The following is a 15,627-nucleotide window of genomic DNA, read 5'->3' on the forward strand; positions in this document are numbered from 1 at the left end:
ATTCTTTATTTGAGTTTCATCATTTTGCGTACTAAAATATTCTCATATAAATTCTTAAATTTCCTAAAATACCCTAATATTTTAGTTGAATAATTTTAAATTTAAAAAAAGCGTTAAAAGAGTAATTTACTTTTCCTAAGTTTTAGACTTTTTCTTCTCTTCTCCAATTTGAATTACCACTTTTTATTTTAAACTCAAAATTTCAAACTTTTATCAACTCTCACCTATAGAAAAATTTTAAAAATTAGGATACTATCCCTATCTCATTTTTAAACATTATTTCACGTTACCTTACTTCTTTCTTAAATTAAAAAAAAAAAAATACTCATAGTTATTTTATATATATATATAGACAAATAACTTGTTCTATTTGAATTCCAATGCTTTTGCATGAGTTTAAAAATAATAATAATAATAATAATAATAATAATAACTCACGTTGAGAAAGATTCTAAGAATTGGCATATGGTAAATAGAACAAGTGTTTGTTTCTGTTCAAGATTTCATGAAACTTGGCCGCTCAATCAAACTGTAAATGAATTGTAATAAAGTTTGTAGCAAACCCGAGTATTTGTTTCTTTCTAAACTGCTTCGCAATTTTGGAAGTTCAAAAACCATTATAAAAGTCACAGGTCTAGGATCTTCCCTGCAAATCAATAATTGAATTATCTTAGGAGTAATTATAGTAACCCCACTTGTAGTTAGGCTTATTTCAATAGTGTCTATCATTGTTTGAATTTTGTTGCTAACTCACTCGAGGGAGCCCACCTTATCATTTCACCGTTAAAAACAGAATAAACATAAAAATAAAGATCTAAAAGTTAGGGTTTGATAAAAATTAATAACCCCAATTCCAAACATAAACTGCAGATCACAAAAACCTAAAACTCAAAGAAAAAGTGTAGCGAGGAGAAACGAGAGAATCATTCAAGGTTCCAAGAAATCAATGTTATAAATTTTAGGCAGTCCTCAAGCCAAGTCAAAATTTAGATACAAATTTTAATGGTCTGTTCTACAATAGACCTTATTTGTATACCAATTTCCCACCTAATCTGTCCACTGAAGCCACCAAAAGATTATTTCTAAGATAAAAAATCAAAATGAAATTAACATCTTGCTTTGAAAGTAAACATAAAATAAAAAATGAAATCGCACCTGGGAGTGAACAAAAATAAGAAATTATTAAATTTGGGTAGGCAAATTCTAAAGACCATTGACCAACGCCTATCCCACCTCACTTTACCAAATAAACCCATATCAACCCATATTAAAATAGGTAGTGACGTAGGTCTCATTACAGTTGAATTTACTGTAATTTCCCCAATTTATCTTACCAGTGCTAAACCAACCCCAATGCCATTCTAAATCCTTGACCTACAAATCCTTTCATGACCGCGGAAGAGAATTGAGAACTCCCATGTGTCAAACCGCTGTGCATCTTCCTCTCTTAACACTTTAAGCAAATTTTCAATGACATGAACCTCATCCAAGACTGATCACTGATCTAACATTAGAGAACTTGAGGTAAACGAAGTCTCCAAAAGCTCAAGGTGAAAAAATAGTTTTCTATGCAAGGCAACAAGTAGCAAGAACAAAAAGAACAAAACAGAAACTGAATTACTTAGTAATTTAGTATCAATTAATAATGCATAGCAAGAAGCTTACAACTACAAAAGAACATGCCACAAGCACATAGTACATGGCCACAATTGAAAATACATGAAGTTCATGACATGATTTAGAGGCAATGTCACTTTTTCATACAATGTGGACAAGTATAAACTCATTCATCTCCAACTAATATCATATAAAAGCACAGATAAGAAAGTTACTGCTCCTTAAACCTCTTCTCCACTGCCTCCAAGCTCTGAATCTCCTTGTAATACTTACAAATGCGGTACACAGACCTGCACCCACGTTCAAAGACATAAGAACCACAAATGACAATGAATTGCAGACTCCTAATAAAGGATCTGATGACTTATGTTGAATGTAGCCTTATCACAAAAAAAAAGATCTGATCACAAGAATATCATTGATTGACAATTACCAATACAGAAGAATTGCTGCAGCACACAGAATGACATTCCTTTGAGCTTTGTATATCTGCATAAGACAACTCCAAGGTAAGCTTATTGAAATATTACAGAGTCATTCTAGCCCAGTCAACTTAACTTACAAAGTACGAACACACATCCATACACAGGAAATAATGTTGACATGGGAGACTGCCAAATCTTGAAAAGATGGAACCAAAACAGGGACAGAATTGAACAGATATTTTTGTTGTTAATGTTTTTTTCCTTGAAAAGATGCTATTCTTTTAAAATCACATGAAAAACAACATTCTGAAAATCATATATCCTTGTCATTTATAAATCTCAAAGAATACAAAAACCACCATACTTCCTAAAATTACAGAAGAAAAACCCTTTAAAATTAGATATTACAAAGTAGGCCAACACGTCATGCGTGTATCCAAGGCCCATGGGCTATGTACCATGTACCTTGTACTCCAATGGCTAAGTAATAAGGTTACTGGGTGAATAAACCCCAGGTCTTGGGTTCAAGAGATGTCTAACACATTCCAAACACTTGACACCTTGTCCCTGAGCATGCTCATTCTTCACAGAACCTGACTACAATGTAGATCCATGTCCTAACTTTTTTAATTGGTAAGTTACGTATGCACCCAATGGGTCTTGAACCCATGACCTCACCCTTTAGAACTTATAAGGGGAGGATTTAGGAAGTGCCAGTTGAGTAAAAGCTCATTAATTAGATCCATGTGCTTACTTGAACCAATATTTGGGTATTCCATTTAAAACCTGGCAATAGTGAAGGCGTTTGTGCATTGGCAGATGCAATCCCATAATTGCTAAACCATAATTAACTCACTGCTTATTGTAGTCAAATTGTTTTGAAATTTTCATTCTTTGAGTTTATTTTAAGGGGAAAAAGAAAGACCCAATTAGGTTCTGTTTGTTTCAAATTCCCTATCAGTAGAAAATCAACAGTATTCTTAATTTTCCTAGACATAGGAGATTGTATCATAGTAGATTCTCTATTGCATACATCTAAAATGCATTTTCCTATCCAAGTTGGGGAAATAAGCCAACAGAAAGTGCAGTATACCACTGTGATAACTCCTTCCTGTTATATTTTAGCTTGATAATAGATTTCTTTGTTGTCTCTTCAAAAATATATATAGTGACAAGAATATTCTCAAAATGTTGAATACGTCTCTTTCTAAACATATTATTGCAATACCAGACCCCTCTGCAGTCTGCACCCCATACCCAAAAACAATAACACTGAGCATGTCCAAAAAAAAATATAGAAGGCATAAAATCCTACATTATGTAAAGAAATTTGACACCACAGGTTTGGAGACAACCCTACTAATTAATGCACAGAGAACTCAAAAAGACTAACTGTTTTATAGTATTAAGGTATGAAACCACACTTGTGGAAAGAGTAATAGTCACAGTTGATCACCTAATTAGTAGGCTTCACATTTACAATAATGGGTACCAGTGCTTCTAAAATACAAAGAGTGACAATTTACACAATTTTCCCTCAAAACTACCCACATCAGTGAGTGTAAAAATGTGTATATTTACTGTAGCTGTGTATAATAATACTTTATTCTTTTCTTTTTTTGGTCTCTCCTCTGTCAGACTACTTCTCGTGCCCAATGTCCACAACAGCAAAGCAGCAGCAGAACATAAGAAGAAGAAGGAGGAAGAAGAAGAAGAGGAGAACCACCCAACCACCAACCCACCACCACGCAACCACCACCAACACAACCCATTTGAACAATTGATAATCCACCACAAAATCGAGCCAAAATCAATAGAAAATTAAACCAAAATCAACACAAGCAATTAGAAAACTCAACTCAAAATCAAGCCAAACCCACCAGAAAACACAACTCAAAATTAATCCAAACTCATCGGAAACCCAACTCAAAAATAGTCCAAACCCACCAGGAAACCCAACTCAAAAAATCAATTCAAACCCACCGGAAAATCCATCCCAAACCCAACAAAAGACCCATGTGAAAAACCCAACTTTCACGGATCCGGATCCGGATCCGCTGTTGGATTTGCTGCCGCTGGATCTTCCACTGCTGCTGCAGCAGCCGGATCTGCCACAGCAGCCGGATCTGCCACCATGTGTGAGTGTTTGGGTTTTGGATATGAGAGAGGAAGAGAGTTGAGGGAGGGCTGGAGATTTGGAATTGAGATTTGAGAGAGAGACAGTTCAGATGAGAGAGAGAAAGCGATATAAATGAAATAGATAGATATTAATAAGTAATATTATTTAACTAAAATAGAGTATAATAGATAATCTGACGTGAGTATTTTGAAAAAGCGACTGTGTAAAATAGAAACATTAGGTTTTTATGGTAAAATAGACGGAAAATTTTAGACGGACTGATGCGAATGCTCTTACTCAGCATTATATGAGAAATACAGACATCAATCTCAAGGTCTAGAATGGAAGCATAGTTGTCTGCATCATCCCCATTATAATTTTCTTTTGATTAGTGCATCATCCCCATTATAATAAACACCCACATATGCAACTAACAAGATATCCAAGATAAATCCCACCATGTTTTCATTGTATGTGTGTCATTGTTACTAAAAATTCATAGTGCAGCAAAGCTCTCATGAAGCACAATTTTTTGTTGAGGGAACACATGAAGCACTTAAGTATGTCCTAGGCAAAAAGCCTAAAATCAGGCACAGCTTAAAGTGCAATGGTGCACACTGTCTTGCAAGGTATGAAATATGTTGAACTATGATATTAATCAACGTCTTCATGAGTTACCTGCCAGTGGGTTTGAACCCCAATACCAAAGCACCACAAGAAGGGCTGGAACAATTGGGGTATCCTTCACTTCATTATGTCTTATACAATTCATGCTCTCTCAGCTGGTATGCTAAATGACTGTTTTTGAGTGGTTGAAATCCTATCATACTAATAATTTAGTTGATTGCATCGTTTCTCATAGTGATAAAATATTTTTAATTTCTATGTGCAACTACAGTTATTACTCTGGGATATGTTTTTTTTTATTCACTCAATCTTGCTTTGGATTTGTGCCTAGGATCTTAGATAACTAGTGGTGGAGGTAGCATACAACTATGGGCTACTCCCTTATGCACGAAGCCCCCTTATAAACATGTCCATATTTGGAAACTCTAGCATTTTTATATCTTGAACTTACCAATGGGTCTAGTGAATATGAATATCTCTCTCCTAGATATATTATGTACAATTCAAGAATGAGAGAGTATGTGTGCACATGCATGTGCATGCCTTTGATAGTTCTTAGTACATTTTACTCCATACATTAATCAATCAATTCCTGCTAGAATTAATTTCTCACTTCCCCCCATAAGTGTCACTTTTTCAATGCAACTTGAGCCTTTGACATCAATCCAACTGAGGACATCAAAATTAGGGGCCGTTTGGTACGGTAGTTTAAACAACACTTTTCAGTTTTTAAATAATATTACACATATTTCTACACACTTTTTCACCCACACATATTTCCAAAAAATACAAATAACATTACTAGAACAACATTACCAAACGGTCCCTTAATATCAATAGAATACATAAAACTACCATATATTTCTCATGTCCTAGTCCCCCAAAAGATTTGAGAAGCTTAAGCAAGGTTAAAACATCCTTGAATGCTATTCTCAAGCAGCTTAATTTTTATTCTTTGATAATTCGATAATTACAATAGGGGTGGGGGGATTTTAAACTTGGATGGCTTCATTGGAAACACCAGGAGATGCCAAAGCTAACAAACTCTTGGTAAAAAAAACCGAGAAAACAAAAAAATAAAAATAAAAACAAAACACAAATCAAAAAACAAAAAACTAGAGAAAACACACACACACACATACAAACAAAAACAAAAACAAAAACAAAAGAACCCAAATTAAGGGGATGATCAAGATGCAGTTCAATGACTACTAAGTCTCCACTCCACATCTTCAAGAAAGATCTTTCATCCAAATTCAAGCAAATAAGAGGAGTACGCCAAGAGACTGCTATAAAATCTCGTCAGACTCTTCACATTGTCAACATTGGAAAGGAACTCTAGAATGAAAATTGTCTCTATTTCTAGAAGCCTTTACAAAGGAGTAGCTTTGACACCAGCTTCCATACCTGAGTATTTTCAAGGTTGCCTTTTGACCTATAAATTCTTTTTGGAAAAAAACATATAATCCAGGCTATCAAATTTTGGTTTTTAGATTTGAGAGGTTTCGACCATATAGACTGGTTCCTAATCTAGGAAATACAAGGATTCTTGGCTACAATAAATAATGGGGCTCCAAAAGTGGTATTAAAGCAAATAGGAGGTACTCCTAGATAGCTCAAAAGTTTACTAATGGGCTCACATGATGATACTTTTACCTTTGATGAGAGATCAATAAAATCTAGATACCAGTCCAAGTATGATGTCAAGGTTGACTCAACCTAAGGTTCCCTTATAAAGAATCTCTCTAGCGCAAATGGGGGAATGAAAAAAAAAGGAATTGTGCTTTAAATGCACCAACAAATGACACAGCTGCAAAACACAAAAGCTGTTGATGGAAGGAGTTCAATCCATTCCAAAGGCGCAAGCAGAGAGTTTTTCAGAAGAATAAATTTAGGAAATAGTTGTTGCCCAACAAGAAGAGTAAGGAGCGGAAATATTGGAGATTTTTCTCCATGCCATAATAGGGAACTCTAGCCTGCAAGCAATGAGAATCTTGGGTCAAATTAAAGGCATTGGTGGTGATCCTCATTGACATGAGGAGTACTCACAATTTCTGGGACGACTCCAACTTGTCCAAGATGCATCTCCCTCTGTCCACAGGTCAAGGCTTTGAATCTAAAATTGATTAATGGAAGAATTCATTGAGTGCTTATAAAGTATCTACATATGCTTCATAGATTTAAACTTGATTAATGGAATATTGAGTGACATGAGAGGCAAGAGTGCCTAGAGTAATGCAGATAGTAAAGAGTTTGAGGAAAAACTAGATTAAATACTAAAAGATTCAAAAATTGTGGTCTAGTTTTGATGTGGGGCCTTCTTGGCACCTTTCATAGACTACTTTATTTACTAGTGAATCTTAGTATTCGGTAAGTTTAGGTGTTGCTGGTTCAATTTAATAAAGTTCTGCTAAAAATAGGGGTAGTTTGGTAAGTTCTAGATTTTCTAGAATAAGCTGTACTAGAGGCCCATGAGTACTATTTTATGTTTTGAGTCGTTTTTCTATTTGAGTTAGTAGTCCATAATTACTTTTCTTTGTTACTAGGAATTCTAGTCTTTCTAAGAATAAATTAATTTTGGAGTCCTAATCCTTCTAGTAGTGATTGCCCTCTCCTACTTAAGTGTGAGTACTTAGAAAATTTTGGCGTTATACCTAGGGTTTATCTTATTGTTTCTTGTTCTATTCATCGTCTTACCTTACAAGATCTCATTGCGAACCCTAATTTAGTACTAAGTCCTAAAAGTCCAACATCAAAATTGTTATAAAAATCATTAAGGCTTATGTCCTGTATCCATATGGTATCAAAGCCCACTAAAGCTATTGTAGTGGACTTTTTTATATTGGTAAGTTATACACACACTAGGTGGGTCCTGAACCCACAAACTTGCCCGTCATTTGGCAAGCACTTGTAAGGGGAGGATGTGCCAGCTGAGCTAGAGCTCATTGGCAACAGATTTTGTACTGCATTATAGAGTGTTCTACTCTTTTCTCTCTTTCTCTCCTCCCCATCCCCCCAATCTCTTCATTGGTGTACTATTACTGCTCACAACACCATCCACAAAGCCCATAAACGGCAATACAAGTCCATCTTTTCTTGTCTCTTAGCAACCCAAATTAAGCCCTTCTCCTTGACTATCAAAACCCTAAAACCCCACATATTTCCCCTATAAATTCACGAATACAGCTTCTGTCCAGACATTTCTGACACCTGTTTGCTTCAAGAAACAATACTCTTTTCCCCGTTCCCCATCATTTCAAAACCTTGGTGAATCTTTGAACCCTAACCTTCTAAAATTCTAAGGTTAACCCACCACAGGCAAATGTAAACAGCCGCCTTATCTATCCTACATCACATTCCCTAGTAGAGCTTCAAAAGAGAAGGTACACACTACACACATAAGACATACATCAACTTTCTGCTAGGTCCTCATAAATCATAACTAACCAATTGTTTGAAAATATGCCAAATGATAACAGAGTATAATAAATACCACGTAAATTTCATCCCTAGCAGACAAAGAAAATTTAGCACTGATTCATTATTATGCATAACCAAAACATACAAAATCCAAATAGCAAATCTGCAGTTAAGCAATTAAAAAACTTCAGTGCAAACTAAACATCCTGAATCTAGTGAAAAGTTGGTATCAGGCCAAATCTTCCCAAACTTAGAAAAGGGAAAATATACATTTATCAATGAAAAAATAAACTGAAAGCATAACTAGAAATTGTTTGGTTTGGATAATAACTATTATTGGGCAAGCTTGCCCAAACCTACTTAATTTATATTAGGATACCAACCATTACCATTGGTGGACAAGAAACCAACTTCATTACAGAATACACACACCTACTTTCAGTGAAACTTTTTTTTTTTTTTGATAAGTAATCAGAAAGCTTATATAGAAAAGAAAAAGAAAGACATACAAGAAGTTCATGATGATGAACAACAAGAGAATGAGAAAAACTACTAGGGAACAAAGCTAAGAGAGGACATAAACACTGAGAGAGAAGAACAATTAGTAAACCCCCAACACCGAGACCATTCTAATAGATTACGCTGGCATAAAAGCTTTAGCTCAAACAAGGTCTTCTCTTTGTCCTCAAAGGAACGGCGATTCCGCTCCAACCACACAGTCCACATTAAGCACCCTGGAATCAAATTCCATATGTCCGACTTATCCTTTCCATGCCACCGATGCCGCAAGAGATCAATTCCGCCACCGATCCTGGCATAACCCAAGGAATCCCAAAGGCCTGAAGCATCGAATACCATAGAGAGTGGGTAACAGGACAGTGCAGGAGAAGGTGGTTAACCGACTCCCCATCCATGCAACACAAACAACACCTATTAACCAAAGGCCTACCCTTAAGCATGAGGTTATCCAGGGTGAGAATCCGGCTATGAGCAGCAGACCACAGAAAGAACGCCACCCGCTTAGGGATCTTAGGTTTCCAAACCCCCTTCCAAGGAAGCCAAGAATCCGAAGCACCCCGGATCGCTAGGTAATAAGACCGAGCATCAAACATACCATCCCCTTTGAGCCTCCAATAAAGGATGTCTCTCCTACTACCCTGAGGGATACGAGCTTGGATAAGCCGGAGAAGAGAATACGAAGCCGCCAACTCCCAATCCTCAAAAGCTCTATAAAACGTTATATTCCACACTCTAACGCACTTTCTCGGAATCCACAAAACTTCGAAATACGTGCATCCTTGACCGATGAACACTCGTAAAGCTCGTGATAGAGAACTTTTAGAGTAGCATCACCAACCCAATTCGTCATGCCAAAAGCGGATACGAGTGCCTTCCCCCACTACAAATGAAAGATGCTTAGAAAAATTCTCCCAACCTTCATTAATGCTTCTCCAAAGGCCGCACCCATGGGACCTCCCGCAAGCCTTAGTCCTCCACCCCCTAGCCCCTCTCCATATTTAGAAGAAATAACACGACGCCACAAAGTGAGTATCTTCGTGGCCATATCTCCACAACCACTTCCCTAATAAAGCCCGATTAAACGACACCACCTTTCTTAACCCCAATCCACCCTTCTCGACGGGAATACACACCTTCTCCTGTGCCACCAAAGGATATTTGAATCCCCCTCCGAAGACCCCCAAAGGAACTTCCTCCTCGAATATATTCCAATCTAGCCGCCACAGCTTTAGGAATAGTAAAGAGTGATAGAAAGTAAGTCGGGAGACATGAGAGAGTGCTCTTAATTAACATGAGCCTCCCACCCTTAGATAAATAGAGACACTTCCACCCAGAGAGCCTCTTCTCCATTTTTTCCAAAATAGGATTCCAGATCAAGGGGGACTTAAAAGAAGAACCCAATGGCATCCCCAAATACTTCATAGGCAATTTGCCTACTCTACATTGTAGCACATTAGCCAAAGCATCAAGATTAGTCACCTCCCCACCTGGGACAATCTCGCTTTTCCCCACATTGACCTTCAAACCCGTGAACGCCCGAAAACAAGACAACACCAGCCTTAATTGATTTAAGCCGCTCCCTAGAGGCCTCACAAAAAATGATGGTGTCATCCGCAAATAAAAGATGGGAAATACTCACCCCAGGAATTTCACATGCTCCCACCGGAAACCCCGAATAAGATTACACTCCTCTGCCTTCTCGCAACACCTCACTTAAAACCTCCATTATCAAAAAGAAATAACAACGGAGATAGCGGATCCCCTTGTCTCAACCCACGAGAGCTACCAAAAAATCCCTCGGGGAACCATTTACAAGGACCGAGAATCGAACGTACGTAACGCAAGCTTTAATCCACCTCCTCCATTTCTCCCCAAAACCCATCCGGCCCAAATAAAACAAGGCCTCCCAGCTTAACGTGATCATAAGCTTTCTCAATATCCAGCTTGCAAACCACACCCGGAATTTTGCTCTTCAACCTCGCTATCCAAACATTCATTAGCAATAAGCAATGTAATCCGGGACCGCCTTCCGCCAACAAACGAATTCGAGTCTCGTAAATGAGATTATCCAAAACCCTTCTCATCCTATTGGCCAAAGACCTTAGACAATGTATAAACACTACCCACCAAACTAATGGGGCGATAGTCTTTAATGTTAACTAAGCACCGCACTTCTTAGGAATTAAAGTGAGGAACGAAGCATTTAAAGACCTTTCAAACGAAGCATGCCGATGAAAATCTTCAAAAAAATCCATTACATCCCTTTCCACGACACTCCAACAATTCCAAAAAAGGCCATGGTAAAGCCGTCAGACCCGGGCTTTATCCCCCTCCATCTCCTTTAGAACCTGGAATACTTCCTCCTTTGTAAACTCCTTCTCTAAAGACTCCCGATCCCCCTCTTCAATACGGGCAAATTCTAACCCATCCATAGAAGACGCCCCACCGCTTCCTTATACAACTCTTGGTAAAAGAGGACTATTCGAGAGCGAACATCATTCTCTTCCTCATAAAGGATACCGTTCACCTCCATCCTTTTAATTTGATTAGCATTTCTATGGGAGTTTGCTAATCTATGGAAAAACCGAGTATTATTATCTCCCTCTTTCACGAATAAGGCTCTCGACTTTTGCCTCCATGAAGTCTCCTCAAGAATAGCCAAGTGCTCAAAGTCCCCTTTGAGATGGAGACGCCGAATCCGATCCTCACTAGAAAGACCCACTAGCTCCTCTCTCGATCTAACCCCATCAACCTGGCCAACAATTTCTTCTTTCTAAAAGCCAAATCACCAAACTCCTCTCTCGTTCCACTTTTTTTAAGTCCGCTTTTAGAGCCTTCAACTTTTGGGCCAAGATGAAGCTTGGAAGAGCCCTCAAACCGTAGCTACCCCACCAATCGCTTAACTCTATCAACAAAGCCCTCTTCCTTTAACCACATGTTCTCAAATTTAAATGCACTTCGCCCACGCCGAACAACACCAGTTGTATGGGGCAAAGTGGTCCGAAAGAATACGGGGAAGCACCCGTTGGGATACATTCTCGAAGTGCTCCTCCCAATCAGAGAGACCAAGGCCCCGTCGATTCTTGACATGCAGGGAAGACCGGAATCTCTAAACCAAGTGAACGAAGCCCCTCTAAAGGTAAATCAACTAAGGAATTATTCTCTATGAAATCTCGAGAATGCGTGCATAGCGGGGCCGAAAGTCTCACAAACCCAAGTCTCTCACTTGGATATCGATAATATTAAAATCACCTACCGTACACCACGCCACAGCCACCTAGCGCGAACTCCGAGACGCCTCCCCCACAAATTAGGCCGTTGCCCATTGTCATTAGGTCCATACACACCCGAACAAGCCCACACAAAATCATCCACCACTCCTCTCGCAATACACCGATGAGAACCGACCCACACTAAAATCCAACTTCTCAAAAACCCTCTTATCCCAAATCAAGAAGACCCCACCTCGAGGACCGTACAAGATCCAAAGCACCCCAATCGTGAACGGGCTACCCCATAAACTCCGAACAAAGACCCCATCAATAGACGAAACTTTCGTTTCTTGAATACACACAAAATCGCACTTCCACTCTTTTAGGAGGTTCTTACACACCTCTCTCTTCCGGGATTATTAAGCCCCCTTACATTCCAAGAAAGCAACGTATCGTCATTTAAAACTACTAGCACCCCCCAAATCAGTCAAAGAGTCTCGCTCTTACTCCTAGCAATGGCCCCTCATAATTGACATCTCGAAATCAGCCCCTTAAGCTCCCTAAGGCCTCGTGTCCCCGACTTAACAGTGTCTCTTAGCCACCTCTTTGTCGTTCACCTTGAGGTACCCGTTCTAGAATGCTAAAAAGGGCCAAACATTGATCTTCATGTTTCACAATAGGGAACCCCACCAATTTACAGAATTTTTTCATCGCCTTGGATACCCAATCCGAGTGTGACCGTATACATTCCTCTCGTGCTCCCTCTACAAATTCCCGAGTCAAAGTACCCACGTTTGGATCAAAAGGAACCCAAAGAGACAGAGGTTCACGATTCCAACACACAATTATCGTTCTCTCCACTGCCACCACCACCGACCACCCCCCATTGGACTCCCTAGGAAGAATGGAGAGCCCAGAATCTACCGAAAATCCCCAATCGAAACCACCTCTTCCACAATTGTTTCCCTTCCCCAAGCCGAACCTCCAACATATTACCCAAATCTACAAAAGGCATCGACCACCGCTCACCGGCCCATTCCTAACCAAGTCCGAGCGCCCACCAAGTCGCCGTGACACCTGCCTCCAAAAACCCCATTCGATGAGGCGGACCGGAATCCGGGCTCGAAAGCCCAGTCAGCTCCTTGCCGGCGTCGATAAAAGCTTTATCGGCGCCGCTAGGGGCCTCACCAACAGTTCCGGTCACTGGGTCTTCGCCACACTTCGTCGCCGGCCACGTCTCTTCCTCCCTTGAACACGAGCCCACTAGACCCACTCTCGGAACCCGATCCTCCATCATCATCTTCATTCTGGATCCCGAAACTACATCAGTTCTCTGGCAGTGGGCTGGGTTCAACATTTTTGGACTTTGACATGGCCTCCACTCTCTACTGGGCTTGGCTGGAACTTTGGGGCTGGAGGGAATATGTTTAATGGGCTTTGAGGGTTTAAATGATTTTGGGCCCACTTCATTTACCTCAGACCACACAATGGCCCAACTCCCGTCAAACCCACGTTCCAATCGCATAAAGAGGTCCAATGCTAACTCAGATTTCTTCCCATCACTATCTATATCCTTTACCGTTGACAAAATCTTCACCCCTAGAAGCTCCCTCTGCCCGAGAGTACTAGCCTTGCAAGAATCATGGTAAGCACATCTTGAATCTGACACAATCTTCTTTCCAACCTGCTCCCTCTGTCCTAGGACACTATTCTTGCTGAGATTGCGACTGCCTTCTGACCAAATCTTCACCCCTCCCAACGCAGCTTTCTTCTTCCCTTCAACCCCTCTGATGGTGGTATTATTCCTCTGCCCCACCACCACTGATGCATAGGATGAGATATCTGTGTTTGGTTTCCCTTGGTTTATCTCGCCACCATGCAAAAGGGATCTGTCACCCTCCGCCGGCGCCTCCACCTCTGTAGCCCCCTTTGTTCTCCGAGAAGATCCCTGGCTGACCAGAGAGGCTGGTCTCAATATTTTCCTCAGATTAATGCCGAAATAGTGCCAACCACAACCCAATCTTCCTTCTGGTATCACTATAGTACCCTTCCGGCGACCATGAAGAAGTTCTGATACCATAAGAAACTTACCATGTGCATTTGACCCCAGTTGAAGGATGTACACCAAGTTACCTTCTCTAAATGTTCTAACATATTGATCAGGTGATTTCTTAGAGTATAAATCCTCCAGAAGGATCATGAGTCGAAGTGCACTCTCCTTCCCCATAAACACAGAACGCATTGAGGAATGTCCTCTCTCAAAAATCCGTAAAGAGAAAAAAGAACCCCCCTCCACAATGGAAATCTCAAAAGTTTTGGATTCAATGAAGAAAAAGGTGGAACCACCCATAACTCAATTCCCCACACAGATAACTAAAAAATCAAAAGGTAAAGTAATTCGAGGACTAGAAGAGTGCTAGAAAATTGTACAAAGTGCTATGCCCTCAGTGAAACTTTTGTTCAAAATTTCATCATGAACTCACTTAAAATGTTCATATCAAATATTTTTGTACTCTGCTTGGAATCCCCAATTCACAATTTCAGTTATCACAGACACTCTAAAATTAAGTCCTAAACATTTGTAAGCTTAAAAAAAATAAAATAAAAAATTGCAATCTTCTCCTAGTTGTCCAAGAGGGAAAATACACACAAAAAGAAACCACATTTCTAATCTCCCATCTAAAATTCGAAGCTCAAATCCATCTTTAACTTAGTTTTATTTTATAATTATTTATAAGTATTCATCTTAAACTTAGTAATGCCACAGAAACTTTCGAAGTTAGCATCGCAATTACAACATCTCGGTTAATCAATTACACTTTCGAAAAGAATCAAAACTTAATTAACAATAATTATATTATATAAATTTCACAAACTTTCAGCATGGTTATTGCTATATATATATATGGAAAACATAGAATTCATTCAAAAAAAAAAAAAAAAAAAATTCAATTTCAAAGCCAACAAAAGAGTAAGAGAAAAGAAGAAAAAGATTACGGTTTTCTCATAGCGATCTCTCTCAGAAGAAGTGCAGATCTCAGAGTTGCACATCAAGCGATGCTCGTTCTTCCAATAAATATCTAGAAACAAAATCACAAAACCATTACAATCTCTAAAAGTCAAAATCACAGGAAAAAAAAAAAGGAAAGAAAGCAAGAGGAGAGACCTAGGAGCTGGAAGCCAGCGAAGGGGACAATGAAGAGAGCAGGTTGGAGAATGAGGGAAACGAAAGAGACGATAGTAGACTTTATGGCCTTCGGTGATGGCAGAGTCAAGAGTAGAGCTATGACCGCCTCCGCTGCCACCACGTACGTCAGTATCATCCACTGCAACGCCATTTTTCTCTTCTTTCTTCTTCCTAGTCTCTCTTTTGTGATTTCTTTCTTCCTTTCGGCTTTGATTTGATAAGATTTGGGTTTTGTTCTTCTTCTTGTTGATGCTTTTCTTAATGACCAAGAGTGTGACAATGTGGACCGTGGGCGTGGGTGTTGCTGTGTGTCTAGAGCCATACTTTCCAAACCGGTTGGGCCGGGTTTGGTTTTGGTCCCGGGCTAGAACAGAGTCATTTTCCATCCCTACTTGTGTAAAAATTGATGTCTATTTTAATATAAGAATTTATTTTTTCTATTTTATATAATTTTTTTTCATAAATTTTGTCACTGTTAGTATAAAGATTTTACTTTTTTTA

The 15,627-nt window shown here is 39.1% G+C and overlaps 1 protein-coding gene across 1 annotated transcript; it reads right to left on the reverse strand.

The window, feature by feature from the left end:
• Positions 1–1,597: 1,597 nt before the first annotated feature.
• LOC142632282 (uncharacterized) lies at positions 1,598–15,406 on the reverse strand. The gene is made up of 4 exons (XM_075806717.1): positions 15,106–15,406; positions 14,937–15,019; positions 2,051–2,106; positions 1,598–1,907 (listed from the first exon to the last, which is right to left on the reverse strand). Exons 1-4 carry the CDS (start codon positions 15,275–15,277, stop codon positions 1,829–1,831), a joined length of 390 nt encoding a protein of 129 aa, XP_075662832.1. The 5' UTR covers positions 15,278–15,406; the 3' UTR covers positions 1,598–1,828.
• Between the last annotated feature and the right edge of the window lie 221 nt (positions 15,407–15,627).

The sequence above is a fragment of the Castanea sativa genome, chromosome 4 (assembly GCF_040712315.1).
Source record: "Castanea sativa cultivar Marrone di Chiusa Pesio chromosome 4, ASM4071231v1".
NCBI lineage: Eukaryota > Viridiplantae > Streptophyta > Magnoliopsida > Fagales > Fagaceae > Castanea > Castanea sativa.